The following is a 27,771-nucleotide window of genomic DNA, read 5'->3' as shown; positions in this document are numbered from 1 at the left end:
TTAGACTCTAGATTAGAATCTAGATTAGAATGTAGTTTAGACTCTAGATTTGCAGGCCCAGACTCTAGTCTAGAATGTAGTTTAGACTCTAGATTAGAATCTAGACTAGAATGTAGTTTAGACTCTAGATTTGCAGGCCCAGACTCTAGTCTAGAATGTAGTTTAGACTCTAGATTAGAATCTAGATTAGAATGTAGTTTAGACTCTAGATTTGCAGGCCCAGACTCTAGTCTAGAATGTAGTTTAGACTCTAGATTAGAATCTAGATTAGAATGTAGTTTAGACTCTAGATTTGCAGGCCCAGACTCTAGTCTCGAATGTAGTTTAGACTCTAGATTAGAATCTAGATTAGAATGTAGTTTAGACTCTAGATTTGCAGGCCCAGACTCTAGTCTAGAATGTAGTTTAGACTCTAGATTTGCAGGCCCAGACTCTAGTTTAGAATGTAGTTTAGACTCTAGATTTGCAGGCCCAGACTCTAGTTTAGACCAACAGAGGAAGATGGCTGACCAGTACAGTGTTACATAAGAGTGTTATAACCTCAGGGTCATTGACCATCTCTGTTACCAGAAACAGGCTTCAGTCTCAATGACTGTTTCTGCTTGTGCACCCCTCTTGTGGTAATGTCTGTGTGATTGTCTAGTGACCAAACCAAACCTCCATATTACCCACTCACACTGAAGATGTCAAGATGTCTGTGTCCCCTCCCCAGATATCAATGAGTGTCTGCTGTACCCCCTGTATCTGTGAGGAACCAGCTAAATGTGTCCCCTCCCCAGATATCAATGAGTGTCTGCTGTACCCCAGTATCTGCGAGGAACCAGCTAAATGTGTCAACACCCCTGGCATGTATGAGTGCCAGTGTCCCCCGGGCTTCAAATACAACTTCACCTTACGCTCCTGTTTGGGTGAGAGGCCGCTCCACTGATGTTGTACCAACACTCACCACACAAGGGAGACACTTAACACTCATTTTATTCAAGAGGGCGTAACGGGAACGTTTTTGGTATCAGCTGATCCTAACCCTGACCTGTACCTCCTGTAATGACCTCTGCCCTCTCTCTCTCTCTCTCTCTCTGTCTCTCTCTCTCTCTGTCTCTCTCTCTGTCTGTCTCTCTGTCTCTCTCTCTCTCTGTCTCTCTCTGTCTCTCTCTCTCTCTCTCTCTCTCTCTCTCTCTCTCTCTCTCTCTCTCTCTCTCTCTCTCTCTCTCTCTCTCTCTCTCTCTCTCTCTCTCTCTCTCTCTCTCTCTCTCTCTCTCTCTCTCTCTCTCTCTCTCTCTCTCTCTCTCTCTCTCTCTCTCTCTCTCTCTCTCTCTCTCTCTCTCTCTCTCTCTCTCTCTCTCTCTCTCTCTCTCTCTCTCTCTCTCTCTCTCTCTCTCTCTGCCTGACACTCATGCCTTGTCCCAGATGTGGATGAGTGTGAGGTGGGTGTGTGTGGGGGTGAGTGTGTGAACGCGATGGGCAGCTACTCTTGCCACTGCGACGGCCGTCGGGGCCTACGGCTAGCCGAGGACCAGAGCTCCTGTGAGGAGGTCCCAGTGTGTGTCCAGCTCTATGACTACAAGCATGCTGAGATGCTGTACCTGGGAGAACAGTTCACTGGAGGGCCTGTCATATACCTCCGCTTCAGACTACCAGAGAACACCAAGTAAGGGGTTAAACACACAGAGGCGGAGACAGACAAGAGTTCTGTTCAGTACACAGCTGTACCCTAATCGTCCATGTCGCCTGGTCCGCGTGTCTCCAGGTTTGCTGCAGAGTTTGACTTCCGTACGTTTGATCCAGAGGGGGTGATTCTCTACGCGGAGTCTTCCCAGGACTCGTGGTTCATGCTGGGGCTGAGGGAAGGACGCATCGAGGTCCAGTTCAAGAACCAACACTCCCTCAAGGTCACCAGTGGGGGCAAGGCCATCAACGATGGTCAGTGGCATGTGGTAAGATGCCTGGGTGGATTACATTACTGATTGGTTTTATCGTCACCAGCTGCTTCTATTTAGTAATCTGCCCAACCTGAGGGCCTGTCTTTAGTAATCTGCCCAACCTGAGGGCCTGTCTTTAGTAATCTGCCCAACCTGAGGGCCTGTCTTTAGTAATCTGCCCAACCTGAGGGCCTGTCTTTAGTAATCTGCCCAACCTGAGGGCCTGTCTTTAGTAATCTGCCCAACCTGAGGGCCTGTCTTTAGTAATCTGCCCAACCTGAGGGCCTGTCTTTAGTAATCTGCCCAACCTGAGGGCCTGTCTTTAGTAATCTGCCCAACCTGAGGGCCTGTCTTTAGTAATCTGCCCAACCTGAGGGCCTGTCTTTAGTAATTTGCCCAACCTGAGGGCCTGTCTTTTTGTTGCCCAGATGGGTTCCATCTGGATCCAGTGTTAAGATGCGGTGATGTTATATATATATATATATACTACCGTTCAAAAGTTTGGGGTCACTTAGAAATGTCCTTGTTTTCGAAATAAAAGCAATTTTTTTGCTATTATAATAAGATCAAATTGATCAGAATTACAGTGTAGACATTGTTAATGTTGTAAATGGCTATTGTAGCTGGAAACGGCAGATTTTTTATGGAATATCTACATAGGCGTACAGAGGCCCATTATCAGCAACCATCAGTCCTGTGTTCCAATGGCACGTTGTGTTTGCTAATCCAAGTTTATCATTTTAAAAGGCTAATTGATCATTAGAAAACCCTTTTTGCAATTATGTTAGCACAGCTGAAAACTGTTGTGCTGATTAAAGAAGCAATAAAACTGTCCTTCTTGAGACTAGTTGAGTATCTGGAGCATCAGCAATTGTGGGTTCGATTACAGGCTCAAAACGACCAGAAACAAATAACTTTCTTCTGAAACTAGTCAGTCTATTCTTGTTCTGAGAAATGAAGGCTATTCCATGTGAGAAATTGCCAAGAAACTGAAGATCTCGTACAACGCTGTGTACTACTCCCTTCACAGAACAGCGCAAACTGGCTCTAACCAGAATAGAAAGAGGAGTGGGAGGCCCCCCGGTGCACAACTGAGCAAGAGGTCAAATACATTAGAGTGTCTAGTTTGAGAAACAGGCGCCTCACAAGTCCTCAACAAAATGTCTAAGTGACCCCAAACTTTTGAATGGTAGTGTATATTTATGTATACAGATACAGTGGGGAGAACAAGTATTTGATACACTGTCGATTACTTGTTCTCCCCACTGTATTTATATAATGAATATGAATTCGGAGGGCAGAAATTATTAAATATTAAAGCATTAGACTAAAGGCTTCAGTCATACAAAAGTTATACTTAAATCCGAACTGGTTCTCTAGCAAATTAGTAAGATTGTCTCACCCCAATGTTCAAGAATGGCCTTTTACCCTTTATTCAGATTACAACCTCTCACTTTCAGTTATTTGAAAAGGAAATAATCTCCCAAATATCACTATTTCTAAAACAAGCCATAGAAAGTTGGTTGCAATTTCAGTTTAATCCACCAGAAAAGACAGAACAAATATTACAACAAATATACTAACTTGACAAAAAAAACATTATTTTTTGAATTTCTTTTTTTTTTTAATGGTATAATCTTTGTAAATGATATCATAAATAGGACTGTGGAGTTATGTCACAAAAATATATGGAAATGTCTGCTCTATCCAAAATGACAACCAACTGATTGCAGCATTACCGCCAAAATGGAGGAGGCAAGTGGAAAGGGGGAGAAGGTAAGGAACTTGTCTGTCGGCATTAAAGACAAAAGATTGGCTAAAGAAAATAGTGATAAATAAAGAAGTATACCAGTTTCATTTAAGGACCAAAAAATTCACAGCTGCGCCGTACAGTTTGCAAACTAGTTGGGGGGAGATTTTTTCGATGTACCGATTCCATGGCACGTGGTTTATGAACGGATACACAAAACGATGCCGGATTCAAAAATAGTTTTTCAATTTAATTATTATACAAAATTATTGCGACCAATAGAATGTTATGTACAGTGCATTCTGAAAGTATTCAGACCCCTTGATTTTTTCCACATTTTGTTACGTTACAGGCTTACTCTAAAATTTATTAAATATATTTTTTTCTCAACAAGCTTCAAAGCAAAAACAGGTTTTTAGAAATGTTTGCAAATGTATAACAAATCAAAAACTGAAATATCACATTTACATAAGGATTCAAACCCTTTACTCAGTACTTTGTTGAAGCACCTTTGGCAGCGATTACAGCCTCGAGTCTTCTTGGGTATGACGCTACAAGCTTGGCACACCTGTATTTAGGGCGTTCCTCCCATTCTTCTCTGCAGATCCTCTCAAGCTCTGTCAGGTTGGATGGGGAGCATCCAACTATTTTCAGGTCTCTCCATCCAACTATTTTCAGGTCTCTCCAGAGATGTTCGATCAGGTTAAAGTCCAGGCTCTGGCTGGGCTTCTCAAGGACATTCAGAGACTTGTCCCGAAGCCACTCCTGCACTGACTAGTCTCCCAGTCCCTTCCTCTGAAAAACATCCCCACAACATGATGCTGCCACCACCATGCTTCATTGTAGGGATGGTGCCAGGTTTCATGACGCTTGGCATTCAGGCCAAAGAGTTCAATCTTGGTTTCATCAGACCAGAGAATCTTGTTTCTCATGGTCTAAAAGTCATTTAGGTGCCTTTTGGCAAACTCCAAGCGGGCTGTCATGTGCCTTTTACAGAGGAGTGGCTTCCGTCTGGCCACTCTACCATAAAGGCCTGATTGGTGGAGTGCTGCAGAGATGGTTGTCCTTCTGTCAGAGTGACCATCGGGTTCTTGGTCACCTCCCTGACCAAGGACCTTTACCCCCGATTGCTCAGTTTGGCCGGGCGGCCAGCTCTAGGAATAGTCTTGGTGGTTCCAAACTTATTCCATTTAAGAATTGGGGGCCACTGTGATCTTGGGGACCTTCAATTCTACAGACATTTTTTGGTACCCTTCCCCAGATCTGTGCCTCGACACAATCCTGTCTCGGAGCTCTACGGACAATTCCTTCGACCTCATGGCTTGGTTTTTGCTCTGACATGCACTGTCAACTGTGGGACCTTATATAGACAGGTGTGTGCCTTTCCAAATCATGTCCAATCAATTGAATTTACCACAGGTGGACTCCAATCAAGTTGTAGAAACATCTCAAGGATGATTGTTGTAGAAATATTTGACTAATAGATAATCAACTCAAAAATATCTCTCAAGACACCGGAGCTTGTGAATCCAAGAATTATACTTTATTGCATAACAAAGCCGAGCTTGCTCCATGGAACAACTGTATCTCTCTGGCTTAGAGATCTCTTATATACACACAAATGAAAAAACATGCATACATTCCTAACTTATTTTAGTTCTGCCCCACCCTTCTTTTTCAACGTCCAGCTGTCACACAATGTCCACTCCAAAATGTCATGAATGTTTTTTTTTTATATATGAAGCCTCTCATTCTATCATTCTATTGGCTGCGTGGCTTAGGCCCCTTCTTAAAAAACTAATGTAATGCACACTGTTTGAGAGCCTCTGTGAAAGAACACATGCATTCATTTAAAACACAGCATATACTACATGTCTATATTCCTTATTTAAGCATGTATCTGGATTATAAAATATCAAACATGTTTATTATATTTTACCTTTGGCATCTCCCTACATGTGCCATAATGATACATAAAATAATCCTATATGATCAATGGAAACAGGATGCACCTGAGCTCAATTTCGAGTCTCATGGCAAAGGGTCTGAAAACTTATGTAAATAAGGTATTTTTGTTTTTTATTTGTAATATATTTGCAGAAATTTCAAAAAAACTGTTTTTGCTTTGTCACTATAGGATATTGTGTGTAGATTAATTATTAATTAATTTATTTTTATCCATTTTAGAATAAGGCTGTAACGTAACAAAATGTGGAAAAAGTCAAGGGGTCTGAATACTTTTCCGAATGCACTGTATACGGGGGATACAACCATCCCAGCTCTTCAGATTTTGCTGCTAAGAGATCATTTGTTTTAGATCATTTGTTTTGGTACTGCCCATATGTAGCTTGTCTTTGGTCACAGGTTCAGGAATGGCTGAAAAATTGCAACATTTACCTGGAGATAACTCTGCAAATAGCACTGCTGGGTGATTTGAAAAGTCATAGCCAATCAATCAATAATAAAATAATACTCTTAGAAAATGTGTTTATCTTTCATTTACAGTCTGTAGAAACTATGAGAATTCAAAAGGTTCAGAACTTTTGTGAAACATCACAACACAGTAAAATAAATATATGGCAGCTAGAAATCAAAACTGGATGGTCTTCAGAGATAGATGGGAGGGGTTGAGGGTAGCTGAAGGCTGGGACTAAAAACAAACAAAAGATAACTCATGTAAAATATACTGTCCGTGAAATGTATGTAGTATGCATAAGCTGGAAGTGGAAGCATAAGTATTATTGTCCATTAGTTTACTCCAATTAGGTAGGGGTGGTAGGGTTAGGGGAAAATATATTTAAAATATATATATTTTAAATATTTATATTTAAAACAAATATATATATATACAGTGGGGAGAACAATTATTTGATACACTGCCGATTTTGCAGGTTTTCCTACTTACAAAGCATGTAGAGGTCTGTAATTTTTATCATAGGTACACTTCAACTGTGAGAGACGGAATCTAAAACAAAAATCCAGAAAATCACATTGTATGATTTTTAAGTAATTAATTTGCATTTTATTGCATGACATAAGTATTTGATCACCTACCAACAGACCTGTTAGTTTTTCTTTAAGAAGCCCTCCTGTTCTCCACTCATAACCTGTATTAACTGCACCTGTTTGAACTCATTACCTGTATAAAAGACACCTGTCCACACACTCAATCAAACAGACTCCAACCTCTCCACAATGGCCAAGACCAGAGAGCTGTGTAAGGACATCAGGGATAAAATTGTAGACCTGCACAAGGCTGGGATGGGCTACAGGACAATAGGCAAGCAGCTTGGTGAGAAGGCAACAACTGTTGGCGCAATTATTAGAAAATGGAAGAAGTTCAAGATGACGGTCAATCACCCTCGGTCTGGGGCTCCATGCAAGATCTCACCTCATGGGGCATCAATGATCATGAGGAAGGTGAGGGATCAGCCCAGAACTACACGGCAGGACCTGGTCAATGACCTGAAGAGAGCTGGGACCACAGTCTCAAAGAAAACCATTAGTAACACACTACGCCGTCATGGATTAAAATCCTGCAGCGCACACAAGGTCCCCCTGCTCAAGCCAGCGCATGTCCAGGCCCGTCTGAAGTTTGCCAATGACCATCTGGATGATCCAGAGGAGGAATGGGAGAAGGTCATGTGGTCTGATGAGACAAAAATAGAGCTTTTTGGTCTAAACTCCACTCGCCGTGTTTGGAGGAAGAAGAAGGATGAGTACAACCCCAAGAACACCATCCCAACCGTGAAGCATGGAGGTGGAAACATCATTCTTTGGGGATGCTTTTCTGCAAAGGGGACAGGACGACTGCACCGTATTGAGGGGAGGATGGATGGGGCCATGTATCGCGAGATCTTGGCCAACAACCTCCTTCCCTCAGTAAGAGCATTGAAGATGGGTCGTGGCTGGGTCTTCCAGCATGACAATGACCCGAAACACACAGCCAGGGCAACTAAGGAGTGGCTCCGTAAGAAGCATCTCAAGGTCCTGGAGTGGCCTAGCCAGTCTCCAGACCTGAACCCAATAGAAAATCTTTGGAGGGAGCTGAAAGTCCGTATTGCCCAGCGACAGCCCCGAAACCTGAAGGATCTGGAGAAGGTCTGTATGGAGGAGTGGGCCAAAATCCCTGCTGCAGTGTATGCAAACCTGGTCAAGACCTACAGGAAACATATGATCTCTGTATTTGCAAACAAAGGTTTCTGTACCAAATATTAAGTTCTGCTTTTCTGATGTATCAAATACTTATGTCATGCAATAAAATGCAAATTAATTACTTAAAAATCATACAATGTGATTTTCTGGATTTTTGTTTTAGATTCCGTCTCTCACAGTTGAAGTGTACCTATGATAAAAATTACAGACCTCTACATGCTTTGTAAGTAGGAAAACCTGCAAAATCGGCAGTGTATCAAATACTTGTTCTCCCCACTGTATATATATATATATGGGGTTTGGAAATTACATTGATAGAAGCCACAATCTGTCTGCAATATTAAAGCTGATCTAACCCATAACAAAATGAAAGATCCGGCGATGTTTTATTATTGTGTTGCAATGTTGTTGTGTAATGCTGTTGTTGTTGTGTAATGTTGTTGTTGTGTAATGTTGTTGTGTAATGTTGTGTAATGTTGTTGTGTAATGCTGTTGTTGTTGTGTAATGTCGTTGTTGTGTAATGTTGTTGTTGTTGTGTAATGTCATTGTTGTGTAATGTTGTGTTTTGTTGTTGTGTAATGCTGTTGTTGTTGTGTAATGTCGTTGTTGTGTAATGTTGTGTAATGCTGTTGTTGTTGTTGTGTAATGTTGTTGTGTGTTGTTGTTGTTGTGTAATGTTGTTGTGTGTTGTTGTTGTTGTGTAATGTTACTGTTGTGTAATGCTGTTGTGTAATGTTGTTGTTGTTGTGTAATGTTGTAGTTGTGTAATGTTGTTGTTGTTGTTGTTGTGTAATGTTGTAGTTGTGTAATGTTGTTGTTGTTGTTGTTGTGTAATGTTGTGTAATGTTGTTGTTGTTGTTGTGTAATGTTGTTGTTGTGTAATGTTGTTGTTGTTGTTGTGTAATGTTGTAGATCTCAGTAGATGAACTGGAGTCCAGTATCAGTGTTAAGATCAGTAAGGAAGCTGTGATGAGCATCAACAGCCCTGAGAGTCTCTTTACGTCCGTTAACGGGAAACTGGAGACCAAGGTGTACATTGCAGGGCTGCCCAACCGCACCGACAGCGTCATCAAACCGGTAAACAGCCTGCTGCCGCAACACAACAACCATAAAACAACCATAGAACAACCATACAACAACCATAGAACAACCATAGAACCATAAAACAACCATAGAACAACCATACAACCATAGAACAACCATAGAACAACCATACAACCATAGAACAACCATAGAACAACCATACAACAATAGAACAACCATAAAACCATAGAACAACCATAGAACAACCATACAACCATAAAACAACCATAGAACAACCATACAACATTTTTACATTTACATTTTAGTCATTTAGCAGACGCTCTTATCCAGAGCGACTTACAGGAGCAATTAGGGTTAAGTGCCTTGCTCAAGGGCACATTTACGTCATTTAGCAGACGCTCTTATCCAGAGCGACTCACCAATTGGTGCGTTCACCCTATAGCCAGTGGGATAATCACTTTACAATTTTTTTTTTTTTTTTTTTTGGGGGGGGGGGTAGAAGGATTACTTTATCCTATTCCTTAAAGAGGTGGGGTTTCAAATGTCTCCGGAAGGTGGTGAGTGACTCCGCTGTCCTGGCGTCGTGAGGGAGCTTGTTCCACCATTGGGGTGCCAGAGCAGCGAACAGTTTTGACTGGGCTGAGCGGGAACTATGCTTCCGCAGAGGAAGGGGAGCCAGCAGGCCAGAGGTGGATAAACGCAATGCCCTCGTTTGGGTGTAGGGACTGATCAGAGCCCGAAGGTACAGAGGTGCCGTTCCCCTCACTGCTCCATAGGCAAGCACCATGGTCTTGTAGCGGATGCAAGCTTCAACTGGAAGCCAGTGGAGTGTGCGGAGGAGGGGGGTGACGTGAGAGAACTTGGGAAGGTTGAACACCAGACGGGCTGCGGCATTCTGGATGAGTTGTAGGGGTTTAATGGCACAGGCAGGGAGGCCAGCCAACAGCGAGTTGCAGTAGTCCAGACGGGAGATGACAAGTGCCTGGATTAGGACCTGTGCCGCTTCCTGTGTAAGGCAGGGTCGTACTCTCCGAATGTTGTAGAGCATGAACCTGCAGGAGCGGGTCACCGCCTTGATGTTGGCGGAGAACGACAGGGTGTTGTCCAGGGTCACGCCTAGGCTCTTCGCACTCTGGGAGGAGGACACAGCGGAGTTGTCAACCGTGATGGCGAGATCATGGAACGGGCAGTCCTTCCCCGGGAGGAAGAGCAGCTCCGTCTTGCCAGGGTTCAGCTTGATAACAACCATATAACAACCATAGAACAACCATAGAACAACCATACAATCATAAAACAACCATAGAACAACCATATAACCATAAAACAACCATAGAACAACCATACAACCATAAAACAACCATAGAACAACCATACGACAACCATAGAACAACCATACAACCATAAAACAACCAGAGAACAACCATAGAACAACCATATAACAACCATAGAACAACCATACAACCATAGAACAACCATACAACCATAGAACAACCATACAACAATAGAACAACCATAAAACCATAGAACAACCATAGAACAACCATACAACCATAAAACAACCATAGAACAACCATACAACCATAGAACAACCATAGAACAACCATACAACCATAGAACAACCATACAATCATAAAACAACCATAGAACAACCATATAACCATAGAACAACCATAGAACAACCATACAATCATAAAACAACCATAGAACAACCATATAACCATAGAACAACCATACAACCATAAAACAACCATAGAACAACCATATAACCAAAGAACAACCATAGAACAACCATACAACCATACAACAACCATAGAACAACCATACAACCATACAACAACCATAGAACAACCATACAACCATAAAACAACCATAGAACAACCATACAACCATAGAACAAACCATAGAATAAACACTCAACCAATAACCACACAAATAATTAGCAGATAATCGCTCAACGACCACAGAACAACCATAAAATAATGATTCCATAACCATAAAACAACCCATCCTACAACCACCTAATAACATTGATGTATGTAACCCCTGTATAGATTAACCCTCGTCTGGACGGCTGTATCCGCGGCTGGAACCTGATGAACCAAGGGGCGTCTGGGGTGAAAGAGGTTATCCAGGAGAAGGAGAGCAAACACTGTTTCCTGCACGTAGAGAGAGGGACCTACTTCACTGGAGCAGGACTGGCTCACTTCAACGTAGACTACAGTGAGTAGTGTACACTATACTGGCTCACTTCAACATAGACTGCAGTGAGTAGTGTACACTATACTGGCTCACTTCAACATAGACTGCAGTGAGTAGTGTACACTATACTGGCTCACTTCAACATAGACTACAGTGAGTAGTGTACACTATACTGGCTCACTTCAACATAGACTACAGTGAGTAGTGTACACTATACTGGCTCACTTCAACATAGACTACAGTGAGTAGTGTACACTATACTGGCTCACTTCAACATAGACTACAGTGAGTAGTGTACACTATACTGGCTCACTTCAACGTAGACTACAGTGAGTAGTGTACACTATACTGGCTCACTTCAACGTAGACTACAGTGAGTAGTGTACACTATACTGGCTCACTTCAACATAGACTACAGTGAGTAGTGTACACTATACTGGCTCACTTCAACATAGACTACAGTGAGTAGTGTACACTATACTGGCTCACTTCAACGTAGACTGCAGTGAGTAGTGTACACTATACTGGCTCACTTCAACATAGACTACAGTGAGTAGTGTACACTATACTGGCTCACTTCAACATAGACTACAGTGAGTAGTGTACACTATACTGGCTCACTTCAACGTAGACTGCAGTGAGTAGTGTACACTATACTGGCTCACTTCAACATAGACTACAGTGAGTAGTGTACACTATACTGGCTCACTTCAACATAGACTGCAGTGAGTAGTGTACACTATACTGGCTCACTTCAACGTAGACTACAGTGAGTAGTGTACACTATACTGGCTCACTTCAACGTAGACTACAGTGAGTAGTGTACACTATACTGGCTCACTTCAACATAGACTGCAGTGAGTAGTGTACACTATACTGGCTCACTTCAACGTAGACTACAGTGAGTAGTGTACACTATACTGGCTCACTTCAACATAGACTACAGTGAGTAGTGTACACTATACTGGCTCACTTCAACATAGAATACAGTGAGTAGTGTACACTATACTGGCTCACTTCAACATAGATTACAGTGAGTAATAGCAGTTAATATACTAATACAGTGGACTATATTCTACTACAACAGTGATTCTCCAGATGATTGGGAAATAGGGGGGGGGTTACATAGACCTCTGTTTACTAAGGCTGTCTTTGGTGCTTCTGTTTCTCTGTGTGTGTGTGTGTGTGTGTGTGTGTGTGTGTGTGTGTGTGTGTGTGTGTGTGTGTGTGTATAGGTGAGTCAGGGAGCTGGAGGGTTGATCTGAAGATAAGTATCCGTCCGTCCAGCAGCACAGGAGTTCTCTTCGCTCTGGTCGTCAACGATACCGTCCCCCTGTCTGTCGCCGTGGTTACGCAAGGACCTGACGATGCTGTGAGTTCAGCAACGATCCCCACGCGCACGCACACACACACACACACTCTCACACACACACACACACACACACACACACACACAGAGAGAGACACACACACACACACACACACACACTCACATCCCCTCCTCCTTTCTCCAGCACCTGCAGGTGTTCCTGGATGGGGTGTCCGTGGCGGTGCTACAGTCGTTGATGTTGTGTTACCCTGACCGTCTGTCTGTAGAGCTGACTGTCACCCCCACTACCCTGGAGATCATCGCTAACTCCTCCACATGGTCCTACAGCCTCCCTGACGGGGCGCTGGATCGACTCAACGCCACAATGATGACACACTCTGTCAGCACATGCATAGGAGGACTGCCAGGTAACTAGCTAGTTACTTACTACCAAACTAACTAACTAGTAGCTGACTAACCACCATGATTCTGCCGTTCAGGACATGCATAGGAGGACTGCCAGGTAACTAGCTAGTTACTTACTACCAAACTAACTAACTAGTAGCTGACTAACCACCATGATTCTGCCGTTCAGGACATGCATAGGAGGACTGCCAGGTAACTAGCTAGTTACTTACTATCAAACTAACTAACTAGTAGCTAACTAACCACCATGATTCTGCCATTCAGGACATGCATAGGAGGACTGCCAGGTAACTAGCTAGTTACTTACTACCAAACTAACTAACTAGTAGCTAACTAACCACCATGATTCTGCCGTTCAGGACATGCATAGGAGGACTACCAGGTAACTAGCTAGTTACTTACTACCAAACTAACTAACTAGTAGCTGACTAACCACCATGATGACTCTTGAGTGGCGCAGTGGTCTAAGGCACTGCATCGCAGTGCTAACTGTGCCACTAGAGATCCTGGTTCGAATCCAGGCTCTGTCGCAGCCGGCCGGCGACCGGGAGACTCATGGGCGGCCCACAATTGGCCCAGCGTCGTCCAGGGTAGGGGAGGGAATGGCCGGCAGGGATGTATTTCAGTTGATAGAGCATGGCGTTTGCAACGCCAGGGTTGTGGGTTCGTTTCCCACGGGGGGCCAGTATAGAAAAAAACACAAAAAAAACAACATGCACTCACTAACTGTAAGTCGCTCTGGATAAGAGCGTCTGCTAAATGACTAAAATGTACAATGTAATGATTCTGCCGTTCAGGACATGCATAGGAGGACTGCCAGGTAACTAGCTAGTTACTACCAAACTAACTAACTAGTAGCTAACTAACCATAGGAGGACTACCAGGTAACTAGCTAGTTACTTACTACCAAACTAACTAACTAGTAGCTAACTTACCATAGGAGGACTACCAGGTTGGTGAAACTGACTGACTGACTAACGTAGTCCATATTTCATCATTTATTCAGATTTCATTGATGAAGTGTTTCGGTATTTAATCTCTCCCTCCCTCCCTCCCTCCCTCCCTCCCCCTCCTCCTTTCCCTCCCTCCTCCCTCTCCCTCCCTTCCTCCCTTCTCCCCTCCCTCTCCCTTCCTTCCTTCCTTCCCTCCCTCCCTCCCTCCCTTCCTCCCTCCCTCCCTCCCTCCCTCCCTCCCTCCCTCCTCCCTCTCCCTCCCTCCCTCCCTCCCTCCGTCCCTCCCTCCCTCCCTCCCTTCCTCCCTCCGTCCGTCCGTCTCCAGATACTATCCCAGCCTCCTCCACCCCAGTGTCAGCCTACTACCACGGCTGTCTGGACGTCAACATCAACGGTCGGCTGTTAGACTTCGACGAGGCAGTCAGTAAACACAACAGCATTAAGTCCCACTCCTGCCCCCCTGTCTCGCCCCCCAAGACACACTCTGACGACCCCCACCACTCACCCTACAGGAAGTGACCTCACAGCCAGGTCGACCAATCACCGCACATCTCTGTCCTGAGGCCAAATCTGTGTATATGATCCTATAACTAATGATTAGAGGGAGGGAAGAAAGGAAGGAGGGAGGGAAAGGAGGGGAGGGAGGGAGGGAGGGAAGGGAGGAAGGAAGGAGGGAAAGGAGGAGGGGGAGGGAGGGAGGGAGGGAGGGAGGGAGGAAAGGAAGGAGGGAGGGAGGGAGGGAGGGAAAGGAGGAGGAGGGAGGGAAAGGAGGAGGAGGGAGGGAAAGGAGGGGGGGAGAGATGGAGGGAGGAGGGGAAGGGAGGGAAAGATGGTGGGTGGACTTGCACAATGCAGTCATTTCTGTTTATTTAGTTTCCTGCACTCGTGGTTAGACTGTTTTTATTGGACATGTCACCCCCTCACCATCACCCCACCATGGTTTGTATTTCCTTTAAAAAGCACCTGGGTCTGTTACTTTGACACTGTCTGATCTAACTTTGACACTTGTTCTGATGCCAGGAGCTCCATAGACATGTAGTGAAACAGCAGAGCTCTGGAAGGTTCTGATACAGTGGATTGACCTGGGGTAGATGGTTCTGTTATATATGTAGAGGAAGGTTCTGATACAGTGGATTGACCTGGGATAGATGGTTCTGTTATATATGTAGAGGAAGGTTCTGATACAGTGGATTGACCTGGGGTAGATGGTTCTGTTATATATGTAGAGGAAGGTTCTGATACAGTGGATTGACCCGGGGTAGATGGTTCTGTTATATATGTAGAGGAAGGTTCTGATACAGTGGATTGACCTGGGGTAGATGGTTCTGTTATATATGTAGAGGAAGGTTCTGATACAGTGGATTGACCTGGGATAGATGGTTCTGTTATATATGTAGAGGAAGGTTCTGATACAGTGGATTGACCTGGGGTAGATGGTTCTGTTATATATGTAGAGGAAGGTTCTGATACAGTGGATTGACCTGGGGTAGATGGTTCTGTTATATATGTAGAGGAAGGTTCTGATACAGTGGATTGACCCGGGGTAGATGGTTCTGTTATATATGTAGAGGAAGGTTCTGATACAGTGGATTGACCTGGGGTAGATGGTTCTGTTATATATGTAGAGGAAGGTTCTGATACGGTGGATTGACATGGGGTAGATGGTTCTGTTATATATGTAGAGGAAGGTTCTGATACAGTGGATTGACCTGGGGTAGATGGTTCTGTTATATATGTAGAGGAAGGTTCTGATACAGTGGATTGACCCGGGGTAGATGGTTCTGTTATATATGTAGAGTAGATAGATAGATGGCTGGATAGATATGGACCACATGCAGGGTGATTTTTGGTTCTCTCTTTTGTGTCTCGTCTCTCTCCCTTTCTTCAGAGACACCCCAATGGTTGAGTGTATATAAAAACAAGCTCGCATTAATATATAAGTTAAATGTAGTTGTTTTTTGTTGATGGATTGAGTGTTTTGTGTGTGTTTATTTTTAACAAAAGTGATCCAAAGCATGCCTGCTTTGGTACGTAAAACTGTGATTGTGTCTGAAATCTTTCTAGCCTACTGCTTACTAAATGTACTAATCATACTACATACGAACATACTAATAAAGTGCAGTATTAACTTGAAACAAAGTTTAAAGCGACAATTATTAACATACTGGCTCAAACGACAGGAATGAAGCAGCGGACACTAGCGTCTGTTCGCTCACTGTTTCTGGCGGACGTTTTATGGTGTTACACAGCATACCTTCGTCAATCTGCTACACAATGCTAGCCAGCAGCTAACAAAATGAGTTTGTTTTTGCCCAAATTGTCATGCAAAAAGGACATAGACGAGGTAATAAAAACTGTCGCTGAAAAGGTTTTAGTTCTTCGGTTCGGGAGAGACGAAGACTCGGTCTGCCTGCAGCTTGATGAGATTGTAAGTAGCTAACGTTAGCATGTGTCGCTAGCATGCTAGCTGGGTAGCTAGCTCTACCAACTAATAATAATATAATAATATTATTAACTACTGCAATATTGTGGCCAGTAAACATTGATGCAAGACGGGCATGTCAGTTGTTAGTAGCATTTACACCAACACTGTCAATTAATTTTTTTGCAACGTTTCAGTCTGTCTGAATCGGAATGCCAGTTGTTGTCATTCTTTTGCCAGCTGTCCAAAACGTCCCACGACCTGAGTAACATGGCTTCAATCTACATCGTGGATGTGGACTCAGCCCCCATCTACACGAGATACTTCGACATCAGCTACATCCCATCTACCGTCTTCTTCTTCAACGGACAACACATGAAGGTTGATTATGGGTGAGTGGTGGCATGTTAGGGTTGACATGAGGAGAAGGAAGATAGCCTACGCTGGACTCGGACGCTAGAATACCACAGGCTGGTTTCAGCTGTAACACTCCCCTTCAGTGGATAATCAGGCTTATAGCTAAAACACTGTTGTCCCTTGTCCCCACACAGGTCTCCAGATCACACCAAGTTTGTGGGCAGTTTTAAGACCAAGCAGGACTTCGTGGATCTGATCGAGGTGATCTACAGAGGAGCTATGAGAGGGAAGATGATCGTCCAGAGTCCCATCGACCCTCAGAACATCCCCAAGTACGACCTGCTCTACCATGGGATCTAGCCCCATCACGACCTGCTCTACCACGGGATCTAGCCCCGTCACGACCTGCTCTACCACGGGATCTAGTTTTTAAATTTCACCACAATTCCCCACCCTTCAGCGCGGTTACAAGCACCCTGGCTGCAGATCTCGTCGGGCGGCCGACAGCACGGTTGGAGCGCTCAAGCTGCCGAGAATTCATGTGAAAAGAAACCGTCTGACGAGCACAGAACGGATTGGCCCGGCCTGGACAATTGTGGTATTGACCTTATCTAGAGACACCACTGCAGCTGGCGCCATCTCACTTGACCATTAAACTGATGTACTGTTTGTTGAAACTGTCCGTAACTTGACGTTGATATTTCCCTAGGGAAATAGATCTCTATATGAGACGGATACATGTCAGGGTGGACAACGTCCATTTGTTTCTTACAATGAAGACCCATTTACAGCTTGGAGCTGACGGTTCTTGTTGCCTCATAGTGTGAATGCTGAGCCTAATGTATGTCTGGTGAGAAGGTCTGAACCTTTTGAACTTTTGTTAATAAATGTGTCGCTTCAAATAATGTTGGTTTGATCTCTATCAAGGACCAACAAGAAATCATTATCTGCTAAATTGTTAGCTACATAAAAGTAATAAGACCATTCACAGTGCTGGGGATCCTTGTATTATATAATCCCAGACAGTGCCGGAGATCCTTGTATTATATAATCCCAGGCACCACAGACAGTGCTGGGGATCCTTGTATTATTTAATCCCAGGCACCACAGACAGTGCTGGAGATCCTTGTATTATTTAATCCCAGGCACCACAGACAGTGCTGGGGATCCTTGTATTATTTAATCCCAGGCACCACAGACAGTGCTGGAGATCCTTGTATTATTTAATCCCAGGCACCACAGACAGTGCTGGAGATCCTTGTATTATTTAATCCCAGGCACCACAGACAGTGCTGGAGATCCTTGTATTATTTAATCCCAGGCACCACAGACAGTGCTGGAGATCCTTGTATTATTTAATCCCAGGCACCACAGGCTGAATGACTTGTATCAATTTGGAGATTTGTTGGTATTTGGGTCCATTAATGAGTATTTTCAAAAAGTAAACAAAAATGTCAAACTTGATGAATGGATATTTTCTTTAGTTTATCATACTGCAGTCATCAACATTTTCATGAATTTTAACCACTTTAAAATGGACATGCATCAATCATGTAAAAGCCCATTTCATAGAGAATGTTACAAACTGAACTACATTTAGTAACTTCCTTTGAAGAGATGGTGATTGGGTCTAAACAGGCTTTTGGTGTTTGGTAAGTCTTTCTTTCAGTGAACTTCTCGTTACCTGACGTTTCCAGAAAGTCAGACTTCCCACACCAACTAATTATTCTCCGTTTCTGAAGCATTTGCATTCACTGTGTTGTGTGGTGACCCTTAGATATATTCATTCACTGTGTTGTGTGTTGACCCTTAGATATATTCATTCACTGTGTTGTGTGGTGACCTTTCGATATATTCATCTGCATTCACTGTGTTGTGTGGTGACCCTTAGATATATGCTCCAGACTTGCCCAGAGGGAATTGTTGATATGCTGTACATTCTTTTATTCTAGATAACATTTTTATTTGGAAAAATGTGCCATTTTATAGATAGAAAGATGAAAAAAAGTATTTATCCACAATCTGCTGTGGACATGTCCGGTCCTGGAGTGTCCTTAACAAAATGAAACAAAAATATTTAGTCCGACTTCATCCAGTGTCCAGAAAAATGTATTAGCATGAATTAGACACTTACTGAGCAAAAGGCCACAAGATAAACCCTCAATTCCAAACGTGCCCCTTTGTACTTCACTGGTGCTGTCAGGGCGCCAGGTAGCTTTAGTGGTTAAGAGCGTTGTGCCAGTAACCGAAAGGTCGCTGGTTCTAATCCCCGAGCCGACTAGGTGAAAAATCTGTCAATGTGCCCTTGAGCAAGGCACTTAACCCCTAATTGCTCCTGTAAGTCACTCTGGATAAGAGCGTCTGCTAAATGACTTAAATGTAAATGTCAGAGCGGCCCGGTGTGAGATCTGATCTGACCCACGGTGCTCCTGTACTTCACTGGTGCTGTCAGGGCGGCCCGGTGTGAGGTCTGATCTGGCCCACGGTGCTCCTGTACTTCACTGGTGCTGTCAGGGCGGCCCGGTGTGAGGTCTGATCTGGCCCACGGTGCTCCTGCTGCGGGTCACCATACTAAAGCTGGTGGGTGCTTTAGGACTCAGTGTTTTGGAGAAGAACCTGAACACAGACTCCATGCAGACAGCTGGAGCCGCCTCGTGGCTCTGCGTCCCAGCTGACATCTGAGGGCATCCTGCTTTCAGCGACCCCACCGGCTGGTTCAGGGGCTTGGAGCTCAGCACCCACCTAAAAAGACAAATGGGTTACGGAATGTGCAATGTCAAAGATAATATATTGTCAATTACTTCCCTGGTTATATAAAAGACATCATCCCACCTCCTGGAGCGCGTCTTCAGCCACTCCCGGCCCTCCGCGTCCAATGGCTGGTGCCACAGGCTGTGGGAGGAGTCCAGGAAGGCCGCCGCCCACACCTGCCTCACCACTTGCTGCGGGCGTCGGCACAGCAGGTCCACGAACGCCAGGCCTCCGTAACCGTGCGCTACCACGACGACACGCCGGGAGACGCAGCGCGACACTAGGAGGTCCCAGACGCGGTGCACGTGCTCCTCCGGGGTCTCCCCGACACCTCCTCCCTGGTTGGGGTTCATCAGGAGGACAGAGCTGCCCTCCTCCAGGGCCCTCCTCACGTAGGGCATCATGCTGCCTCTCTCCAGCCCCTCGCTGGCAGCAGCCCTCCAGCTCCACAGGCCACAGCGCATCGTTCCCCGGTCCTGGACCACCAGCAGCAGGGTGGCAGGGCTCTCCAGGGCCCCAGGGGATAGGTAGACGTAGCCCTGGCTGGGGGCTCCTCGCTGGGGGCTGAAGGAGACCCCGTGGTCCCCATGGCCCTTGGGCTCTGCTGGAGGTGGGAGGTAGAGCCTGGTGAGGTGCAGCTGCTCCTCCAGGAGAGAGTGAACGTGTTGGGTGACGTGAAGACACAACGCCTGGTCCTCCCTCTGGGTGGCGTCCGGGTCACAGCCCCGCTGGAACCGGAACGAGAAGGGCTCCTGGGTGACCCGGTGACACAGACACCCGTCCGAGGTGAAGCGATACGGGAAGACTGAGGGAGGGGACACAGCCTGACCCCGCTGGCTCTGGGTCTGACCCTGGGTCTTAGCGGTGTCCACCATTAACTCCATCCTGGTGCAAAGCAGAAAGGGAGATGGTAAACACAGGGGGGAGCTATCTGATCCCGTTAGCCTCTAGCCCAGGAGGCTATCTGATCCCGTTAGCCTCTAGCCCAGGAGGCTATCTGATCCTGTTAGCCTCTAGCCTAGGAGGCTATCTGATCCCGTTAGCCTCTAGCCCAGGAGGCTATCTGATCCCGTTAGCCTCTAGCCTAGGAGGCTATCTGATCCCGTTAGCCTCTAGCCTAGGAGGCTATCTGATCCCGTTAGCCTCTAGCCTAGGAGGCTATCTGATCCCGTTAGCCTCTAGCCTAGGAGGCTATCTGATCCCGTTAGCCTCTAGCCCAGGAGGCTATCTGATCCCGTTAGCCTCTAGCCCAGGAGGCTATCTGATCCTGTTAGCCTCTAGCCCAGGAGGCTATCTGATCCTGTTAGCCTCTAGCCTAGGAGGCTATCTGATCCCGTTAGCCTCTAGCCCAGGAGGCTATCTGATCCCGTTAGCCTCTAGCCTAGGAGGCTATCTGATCCCGTTAGCCTCTAGCTCAGGAGGCTATCTGATCCTGTTAGCCTCTAGCCTAGGAGGCTATCTGATCCTGTTAGCCTCTAGCCTAGGAGGCTATCTGATCCCGTTAGCCTCTAGCCTAGGAGGCTATCTGATCCTGTTAGCCTCTAGCCCAGGAGGCTATCTGATCCCGTTAGCCTCTAGCCTAGGAGGCTATCTGATCCTGTTAGCCTCTAGCCCAGGAGGCTATCTGATCCCGTTAGCCTCTAGCCCAGGAGGCTATCTGATCCCGTTAGCCTCTAGCCTAGGAGGCTATCTGATCCCGTTAGCCTCTAGCCCAGGAGGCTATCTGATCCCGTTAGCCTCTAGCCTAGGAGGCTATCTGATCCCGTTAGCCTCTAGCCTAGGAGGCTAGCTGATCCTGTTAGCCTCCTAGGCTAGGAGTACTGAGTAAGCAAACACATCATTATTTGTAGTCAGGGATCATTTTACATTTCATGTAATAGATAGTGGGGTCCCAAATTATTGACACCCTTTGATAAAGATGAGCAAAAACGACTGTATAAAAATAATACAAATACTGAGCTATATTGTATGCTACATTTTTTGTGGGTAATTATATTATTTTATGCTAATACAATTGCTCCACTGGTGTGCGTAGCCAAAGAGCTCTATGTTCATGTCATCCGGCTAATGTAAACGCCTGGAGTTTGCTAAACGGCACTGGCACTTGGATTGGAACCGGTGCTCTTTGGCCAGGCACACCGGTGGTGGGTTTGGTGTCGAAATAAGGATGCATGAGTAGAACATAACTGTAAAGTATGGTGGTGGATCTTTGATGTTATGGGGGCTGTTTTGCTTCCACTGGTCCTGGGGCCCTTGTTAAGGTCAACAGCATCATGAACTTTACCAAGTACCAGGACATTTTAGCCCAAAACCTGGTTGCCTCTGTCAGGTAGCTGAAACTTGGCCTCAAGTGGATCTTCCAGCAAGACAATGACCCCAAGCACACATCAAAATCCACAAAGAAATGGTTAATTGACCACAACATGTAAATGTTGCAATGGCAATCTCAGTCTCCGGACTTCAAACCCATTGAAACCCTGTGTTTTGAATTGAAGAGGGCTTCTCCATGAGATTCTCCATAAGCACATTTATACAGTCATTTTTGCTCGTCTTTATCAATGGTGTCAATCCTATTCTAATCAATAAAGGTCAAATGGTTTGCATTGCCATGTATTTTATACTAGGATTTATTTTGCATTGGATTTGTCAGTCCGTTCAGACGTTCATTTATCATCATGGCTATTGGCTAATAGCATCCCTCCTCTTTATCATCATGGCTATTGGCTAATAGCATCCCTCCTCTTTATCATCATGGCTATTGGCTAATAGCATCCCTCCTCTTTATCATCATGGCTATTGGCTAATAGCATCCCTCCTCTTTATCATCATGGCTATTGGCTAATAGCATCCCTCCTCTTTATCATCATGGCTATTGGCTAATAGCATCCCTCCTCTTTATCATCATGGCTATTGGCTAATAGCATCCCTCCTCTTTATCATCATGGCTATTGGCTAATAGCATCCCTCCTCTTTATCATCATGGCTATTGGCTAATAGCATCCCTCCTCTTTATCATCATGGCTATTGGCTAATAGCATCCCTCCTCTTTATCATCATGGCTATTGGCTAATAGCATCCCTCCTCTTTATCATCATGGCTATTGGCTAATAGCATCCCTCCTCTTTATCATCATGGCTATTGGCTAATAGCATCCCTCCTCTTTATCATCATGGCTATTGGCTAATAGCATCCCTCCTCTTTATCATCATGGCTATTGGCTAATAGCATCCCTCCTCTTTATCATCATGGCTATTGGCTAATAGCATCCCTCCTCTTTATCATCATGGCTATTGGCTAATAGCATCCCTCCTCTTTATCATCATGGCTATTGGCTAATAGCATCCCTCCTCTTTATCATCATGGCTATTGGCTAATAGCATCCCTCCTCTTTATCATCATGGCTATTGGCTAATAGCATCCCTCCTCTTTATCATCATGGCTATTGGCTAATAGCATCCCTCCTCTTTATCATCATGGCTATTGGCTAATAGCATCCCTCCTCTTTATCATCATGGCTATTGGCTAATAGCATCCCTCCTCTTTATCATCATGGCTATTGGCTAATAGCATCCCTCCTCTTTATCATCATGGCTATTGGCTAATAGCATCCCTCCTCTTTATCATCATGGCTATTGGCTAATAGCATCCCTCCTCTTTATCATCATGGCTATTGGCTAATAGCATCCCTCCTCTTTATCATCATGGCTATTGGCTAATAGCATCCCTCCTCTTTATCATCATGGCTATTGGCTAATAGCATCCCTCCTCTTTATCATCATGGCTATTGGCTAATAGCATCCCTCCTCTTTATCATCATGGCTATTGGCTAATAGCATCCCTCCTCTTTATCATCATGGCTATTGGCTAATAGCATCCCTCCTCTTTATCATCATGGCTATTGGCTAATAGCATCCCTCCTCTTTATCATCATGGCTATTGGCTAATAGCATCCCTCCTCTTTATCATCATGGCTATTGGCTAATAGCATCCCTCCTCTTTATCATCATGGCTATTGGCTAATAGCATCCCTCCTCTTTATCATCATGGCTATTGGCTAATAGCATCCCTCCTCTTTATCATCATGGCTATTGGCTAATAGCATCCCTCCTCTTTATCATCATGGCTATTGGCTAATAGCATCCCTCCTCTTTATCATCATGGCTATTGGCTAATAGCATCCCTCCTCTTTATCATCATGGCTATTGGCTAATAGCATCCCTCCTCTTTATCATCATGGCTATTGGCTAATAGCATCCCTCCTCTTTATCATCATGGCTATTGGCTAATAGCATCCCTCCTCTTTATCATCATGGCTATTGGCTAATAGCATCCCTCCTCTTTATCATCATGGCTATTGGCTAATAGCATCCCTCCTCTTTATCATCATGGCTATTGGCTAATAGCATCCCTCCTCTTTATCATCATGGCTATTGGCTAATAGCATCCCTCCTCTTTATCATCATGGCTATTGGCTAATAGCATCCCTCCTCTTTATCATCATGGCTATTGGCTAATAGCATCCCTCCTCTTTATCATCATGGCTATTGGCTAATAGCATCCCTCCTCTTTATCATCATGGCTATTGGCTAATAGCATCCCTCCTCTTTATCATCATGGCTATTGGCTAATAGCATCCCTCCTCTTTATCATCATGGCTATTGGCTAATAGCATCCCTCCTCTTTATCATCATGGCTATTGGCTAATAGCATCCCTCCTCTTTATCATCATGGCTATTGGCTAATAGCATCCCTCCTCTTTATCATCATGGCTATTGGCTAATAGCATCCCTCCTCTTTATCATCATGGCTATTGGCTAATAGCATCCCTCCTCTTTATCATCATGGCTATTGGCTAATAGCATCCCTCCTCTTTATCATCATGGCTATTGGCTAATAGCATCCCTCCTCTTTATCATCATGGCTATTGGCTAATAGCATCCCTCTTCACCAAAACATACCTGGGGAAAGAGACGCGTTGTCACTTGTTAGCCTAAAATAGGCGCTGTATGCGTTCTGGCGATCAGCTGTGTCCAAAAAACCGCAAAGAATGCACTAAACGTTACTTTACTCTCGATTGAATATTAGTAATGACTAACTCCGATGATGCTTTGACAGATGGAAGCTACAAACGAATAGCGACGATGGATCTCCCCAACCCCCATCTATAGGTCAAGGTGGTATGGAACTGCGGCGTGACACAATCAGTCACGAGATATATATCATGAAATCTAATACATATTTTTTTAAATACATTTTTAACTTCGAGATGACAAGCTTCAACCACACAGAGATGCTTTTATTTTAATATTTAAATTTTATTGTACATTTAATTCACACTCTTTATTGCTGGCAATATGTATGAAAGTATAGTGCATGTATTGTTGAGCAATATGCTATGGCCATTTCAGGGCTATCAGCTTTATCCCCACATTGGCAATTGTTTCACCATGAATGTATTATGAAGTATATGAGTTGTCTGGAGAATATATCCTATTTTCACAGTATCATGGTTGCTAGATCTTATCTCTATATCTGCCGGGTGCTGTGAGCGTCAAGTCTGTGATGATGGTTGGTGGCTTGTATCCAAAGGACCTTTTCACTGTGCTGATCCGTCTATTTGTCTGTCTCCCTCAGTGACCCTGCCGTCATACAGGGGGTTGGACCTCTGGTGCATCTGCAGCAACACAGGGTCAGAGGTCAGAGGTTAGGGACAAGGTCAAGGATGTGGTTGATAAGAGGCAAGTTTTTCCACTACCAGAATAAATACTAACGCCTGGTCATAATGTCTCCACCATCATTTCCTATGACAGAAAACATCTTCTGGACATCAGATCAGCGATCACTAACCTCGATTTGGACGACAACTTCTACTTCAACGAGTCAGCAGCTCCAGACGTTCTGCTTACTCCGGACCAGGCCCTAATCAGCAGCTCTGGACGTTCTGCTTACTCCGGACCAGGCCCTAATCAGCAGCTCTGGACGTTCTGCTTACTCCGGACCAGGCCCTAATCAGCAGCTCTGGACGTTCTGCTTACTCCGGACCAGGCCCTAATCACCAGCTCTGGACGTTCTGCTTACTCCGGACCAGGCCCTAATCAGCAGCTCTGGACGTTCTGCTTACTCCGGACCAGGCCCTAATCAGCAGCTCTGGACGTTCTGTTTACTCCGGACCAGGCCCTAATCAGCAGCTCTAGACGTTCTGCTTACTCCGGACCAGGCCCTAATCAGCAGCTCTAGACGTTCTGCTTACTCCGGACCAGGCCCTAATCAGCAGCTCTAGACGTTCTGCTTACTCCGGACCAGGCCCTAATCAGCAGCTCTGGACGTTCTGCTTACTCCGGACCAGGCCCTCTGGACCAGGCTATTTGTACCATAAATGTGAGATTTGAACCTTGGAGTATGCAGCATTACTAGTTATTGTGTCTGGTCCTCTTATGATACATAATTATTTTGGGGGGATTATGTAGATTACATTTTCGTTTACATTTAGTTACATTTAACTGGTTAAATCCCATCGTTAATTAGCCCATTCATATTGCACAATGTTCAGTACGTTTTTTCATATCGGACATACTGCACCGTAGTACACCATTTCCTGAACATTGTGTCGCAGTAAAAGCGGGTTTCATTCTACTCAGGAGCACTTCTAGTTTCTAAATCCACAGAGTTTCCACCCAGAGGAGTGTTGCTGCTCAGGGGGGGTCCACTAGTTTCCAAATCCACAGAGTTTCCACCCAGAGGAGTGTCGCTACTCAGGGGGGGGTCCACTAGTTTCCAAATCCACAGAGTTTCCACCCAGAGGAGTGTCGCTGCTCAGGGGGGGGTCCACTAGTTTCCAAATCCACAGAGTTTCCACCCAGAGGAGTGTCGCTGCTCAGGGGGGTCCACTAGTTTCCAAATCCACAGAGTTTCCACCCAGAGGAGTGTCGCTGCTCAGGGGGGGTCCACTAGTTTCCAAATCCACAGAGTTTCCACCCAGAGTAGTGTTGCTGCTCAGGGGGGGTCCACTAGTTTCCAAATCCACAGAGTTTCCACCCAGAGGAGTGTCGCTACTCAGGGGGGGTCTACTAGTTTCCAAATCCACAGAGTTTCCACCCAGAGGAGTGTCGCTGCTCAGGGGGGGTCCACTAGTTTCCAAATCCACAGAGTTTCCACCCAGAGGAGTGTCACTGCTCAGGGGGGGTCCACTAGTTTCCAAATCCACAGAGTTTCCACCCAGAGGAGTGTCGCTACTCAGGGGGGGTCTACTAGTTTCCAAATCCACAGAGTTTCCACCCAGAGGAGTGTCGCTGCTCAGGGGGGTCATTCTACTATCTCTACACAATGGACAGATAATTTTGTAAGGTGCAATAAATGATAGAAGTACACAAACAAAAAACATAATTATTTGTAGGCTTGACATTTATTACATTTTTTATGACAATATCTTATAGAACTACTTTTAATTATTCTTTGTATGATAACTTAGTATAAAATGTATTAATAATTGTGTACATTTTCCATAATTTCCGCACTAATTATTAATTAACAAAGTATACAGGATGGGACTTTTATTCTGAAGGGTTGCAAAAAATCCGTGACCCGGAAGTACTCTGTCATTCTTACCCGCTTCATAGCGGTGCGACCTTGTGCAAGCGTGATTTTATAAACGAACCTATTTATCGTAACCTATAATAGTTGTTTCATTGAAATGATGGTGAAGATATCATAAAAGATCAATTCCTAACATAGTTAATAGTAAATAACTTGCAGCTATGCTTTCTCTAATCAAGTCCGCTCTTGTCGGATTGGCCAACGGTGGTAGATCAACGGGGGTCCAAGGTAAGGGGGAGACTTGTGTCGCTGCAAACACTAGCTAGCTGTGAATGGCTGCCCTACAAACCAACCAGCTAGATGATCTTAAAGAAATTATCATGATTAATGATGTATTCTTGCATCTTGACACGTTTGAATACCTGCCTGCAGCCACTAGGATGATAGCTGGACTGGCTAGCTAACGGCTTTAGCTAGTTAGCTAGCTAGCAGCAATATAAAACAGTGTTTGTTTGTTGTCCAGATGTCCTGCAGAGCCATTTGAAGGTCCTGTCTGCTGGGATGAAGACATACGAGGTGCCTCCTGACTACAGCGGTAACTAACTTACTTTGCATCTTAACAATCAGTCATTTGAACTGGCTTCCTTGAATGAATTAATCAATTAAGCATTGTATTGACCCCTCTTAGCTAGAATGAATGAAGCATTGTATTGACCCCTCTTAGCTAGAATGAATGAAGCATTGTATTGACCCCTCTTAGCTAGAATGAATGAAGCATTGTGTTGACCCCTCTTAGCTAGAATGAATGAATGAAGCATTGTATTGACCCCTCTTAGCTAGAATGAATGAATGAAGCATTGTATTGACCCCTCTTAGCTAGAATGAATGAAGCATTGTATTGACCCCTCTTAGCTAGAATCAATTAAGCATTGTATTGACCCCTCTTAGCTAG

General features: G+C 44.7%; 4 protein-coding genes across 10 annotated transcripts in view; 3 read left to right on the top strand and 1 right to left on the bottom strand.

The window, feature by feature from the left end:
• Nucleotides 1–14,375, top strand: part of LOC311125763 (vitamin K-dependent protein S-like) — a 34,361-nt gene extending 19,986 nt beyond the window's left edge. For 3 of the 5 annotated variants that reach the window (XM_084199792.1, XM_084199793.1, XM_084199794.1), the window contains 8 exons: nucleotides 780–908; nucleotides 1,408–1,648; nucleotides 1,748–1,934; nucleotides 8,738–8,902; nucleotides 10,921–11,089; nucleotides 12,304–12,440; nucleotides 12,583–12,805; nucleotides 14,082–14,375. In XM_084199792.1, coding sequence (XP_084055918.1) covers nucleotides 780–908; nucleotides 1,408–1,648; nucleotides 1,748–1,934; nucleotides 8,738–8,902; nucleotides 10,921–11,089; nucleotides 12,304–12,440; nucleotides 12,583–12,805; nucleotides 14,082–14,275 — 1,445 coding nt within the window. In that variant the 3' untranslated portion in view covers nucleotides 14,276–14,375. Of the gene's footprint in view, nucleotides 1–712; nucleotides 909–1,407; nucleotides 1,649–1,747; nucleotides 1,935–8,737; nucleotides 8,903–10,920; nucleotides 11,090–12,303; nucleotides 12,441–12,582; nucleotides 12,806–14,081 lie in introns of all 5 variants that reach the window. The other 2 variants (XM_084199791.1, XM_084199795.1) reach the window with 1 other exon arrangement.
• A 199-nt stretch (nucleotides 14,376–14,574) lies between these two features.
• On the top strand, nucleotides 14,575–17,999 carry LOC311125770 (thioredoxin-like protein 4B). Of its 2 annotated transcripts, XR_014612908.1 has the most exons (4): nucleotides 14,575–16,184; nucleotides 16,419–16,570; nucleotides 16,730–17,604; nucleotides 17,822–17,999. XR_014612908.1 is itself a non-coding variant. In XM_084199802.1 (3 exons), the coding sequence occupies exons 1-3, from the start codon at nucleotides 16,053–16,055 to the stop codon at nucleotides 16,893–16,895; spliced, it is 450 nt and encodes a 149-aa protein (XP_084055928.1). In that variant the 5' UTR covers nucleotides 14,575–16,052; the 3' UTR covers nucleotides 16,896–17,999. The 2 variants fall into 2 exon arrangements, 1 of the variants encoding a protein (XP_084055928.1); XM_084199802.1 differs by having other exon boundaries at nucleotides 16,730–17,999.
• Nucleotides 18,000–18,087: 88 nt separating this feature from the next.
• On the bottom strand, nucleotides 18,088–21,698 carry LOC311125771 (cotranscriptional regulator ARB2A homolog). The gene is made up of 2 exons (XM_084199803.1): nucleotides 19,368–21,698; nucleotides 18,088–19,277 (listed from the first exon to the last, which is right to left on the bottom strand). The coding sequence occupies exons 1-2, from the start codon at nucleotides 20,168–20,170 to the stop codon at nucleotides 19,046–19,048; spliced, it is 1,035 nt and encodes a 344-aa protein (XP_084055929.1). The 5' UTR covers nucleotides 20,171–21,698; the 3' UTR covers nucleotides 18,088–19,045.
• Nucleotides 21,699–26,730: 5,032 nt separating this feature from the next.
• The window catches only part of LOC311125761 (large ribosomal subunit protein uL16m-like), an 8,453-nt gene continuing 7,412 nt past the window's right edge, over nucleotides 26,731–27,771 (top strand). For both annotated transcript variants that reach the window (XM_084199788.1, XM_084199789.1), the window contains exons 1-2: nucleotides 26,731–27,107; nucleotides 27,343–27,414. In XM_084199788.1, coding sequence (XP_084055914.1) covers nucleotides 27,041–27,107; nucleotides 27,343–27,414 — 139 coding nt within the window. In that variant the 5' untranslated portion in view covers nucleotides 26,731–27,040. The remainder of the gene's footprint in view (nucleotides 27,108–27,342; nucleotides 27,415–27,771) is intronic.

The sequence above is a fragment of the Coregonus lavaretus genome (genome assembly GCF_964263955.1).
Source record: "Coregonus lavaretus genome assembly, contig: HAP1_SCAFFOLD_610, whole genome shotgun sequence".
Lineage (NCBI taxonomy): Eukaryota > Metazoa > Chordata > Actinopteri > Salmoniformes > Salmonidae > Coregonus > Coregonus lavaretus.
Note: the sequence above shows the minus strand (reverse complement) of the source record. Positions and strands in the feature narration are given on the sequence as shown.

Excerpts from the sequence above, each read along its gene's own strand:
- LOC311125770 (XM_084199802.1), top strand. The coding sequence starts at position 16,053 with ATGAGTTTGTTTTTGCCCAAATTGTCATGCAAAAAGGACATAGACGAG. Across the intron at positions 16,185-16,418 it reads GCCTGCAGCTTGATGAGATT|CTGTCCAAAACGTCCCACGA; the intron begins GTAAGTAGCTAA and ends TTCTTTTGCCAG. Across the intron at positions 16,571-16,729 it reads CACATGAAGGTTGATTATGG|GTCTCCAGATCACACCAAGT; the intron begins GTGAGTGGTGGC and ends GTCCCCACACAG.
- LOC311125771 (XM_084199803.1), bottom strand. The coding sequence starts at position 20,170 with ATGGAGTTAATGGTGGACACCGCTAAGACCCAGGGTCAGACCCAGAGC. Across the intron at positions 19,278-19,367 it reads CTGAAGACGCGCTCCAGGAG|GTGGGTGCTGAGCTCCAAGC; the intron begins GTGGGATGATGT and ends TTGTCTTTTTAG.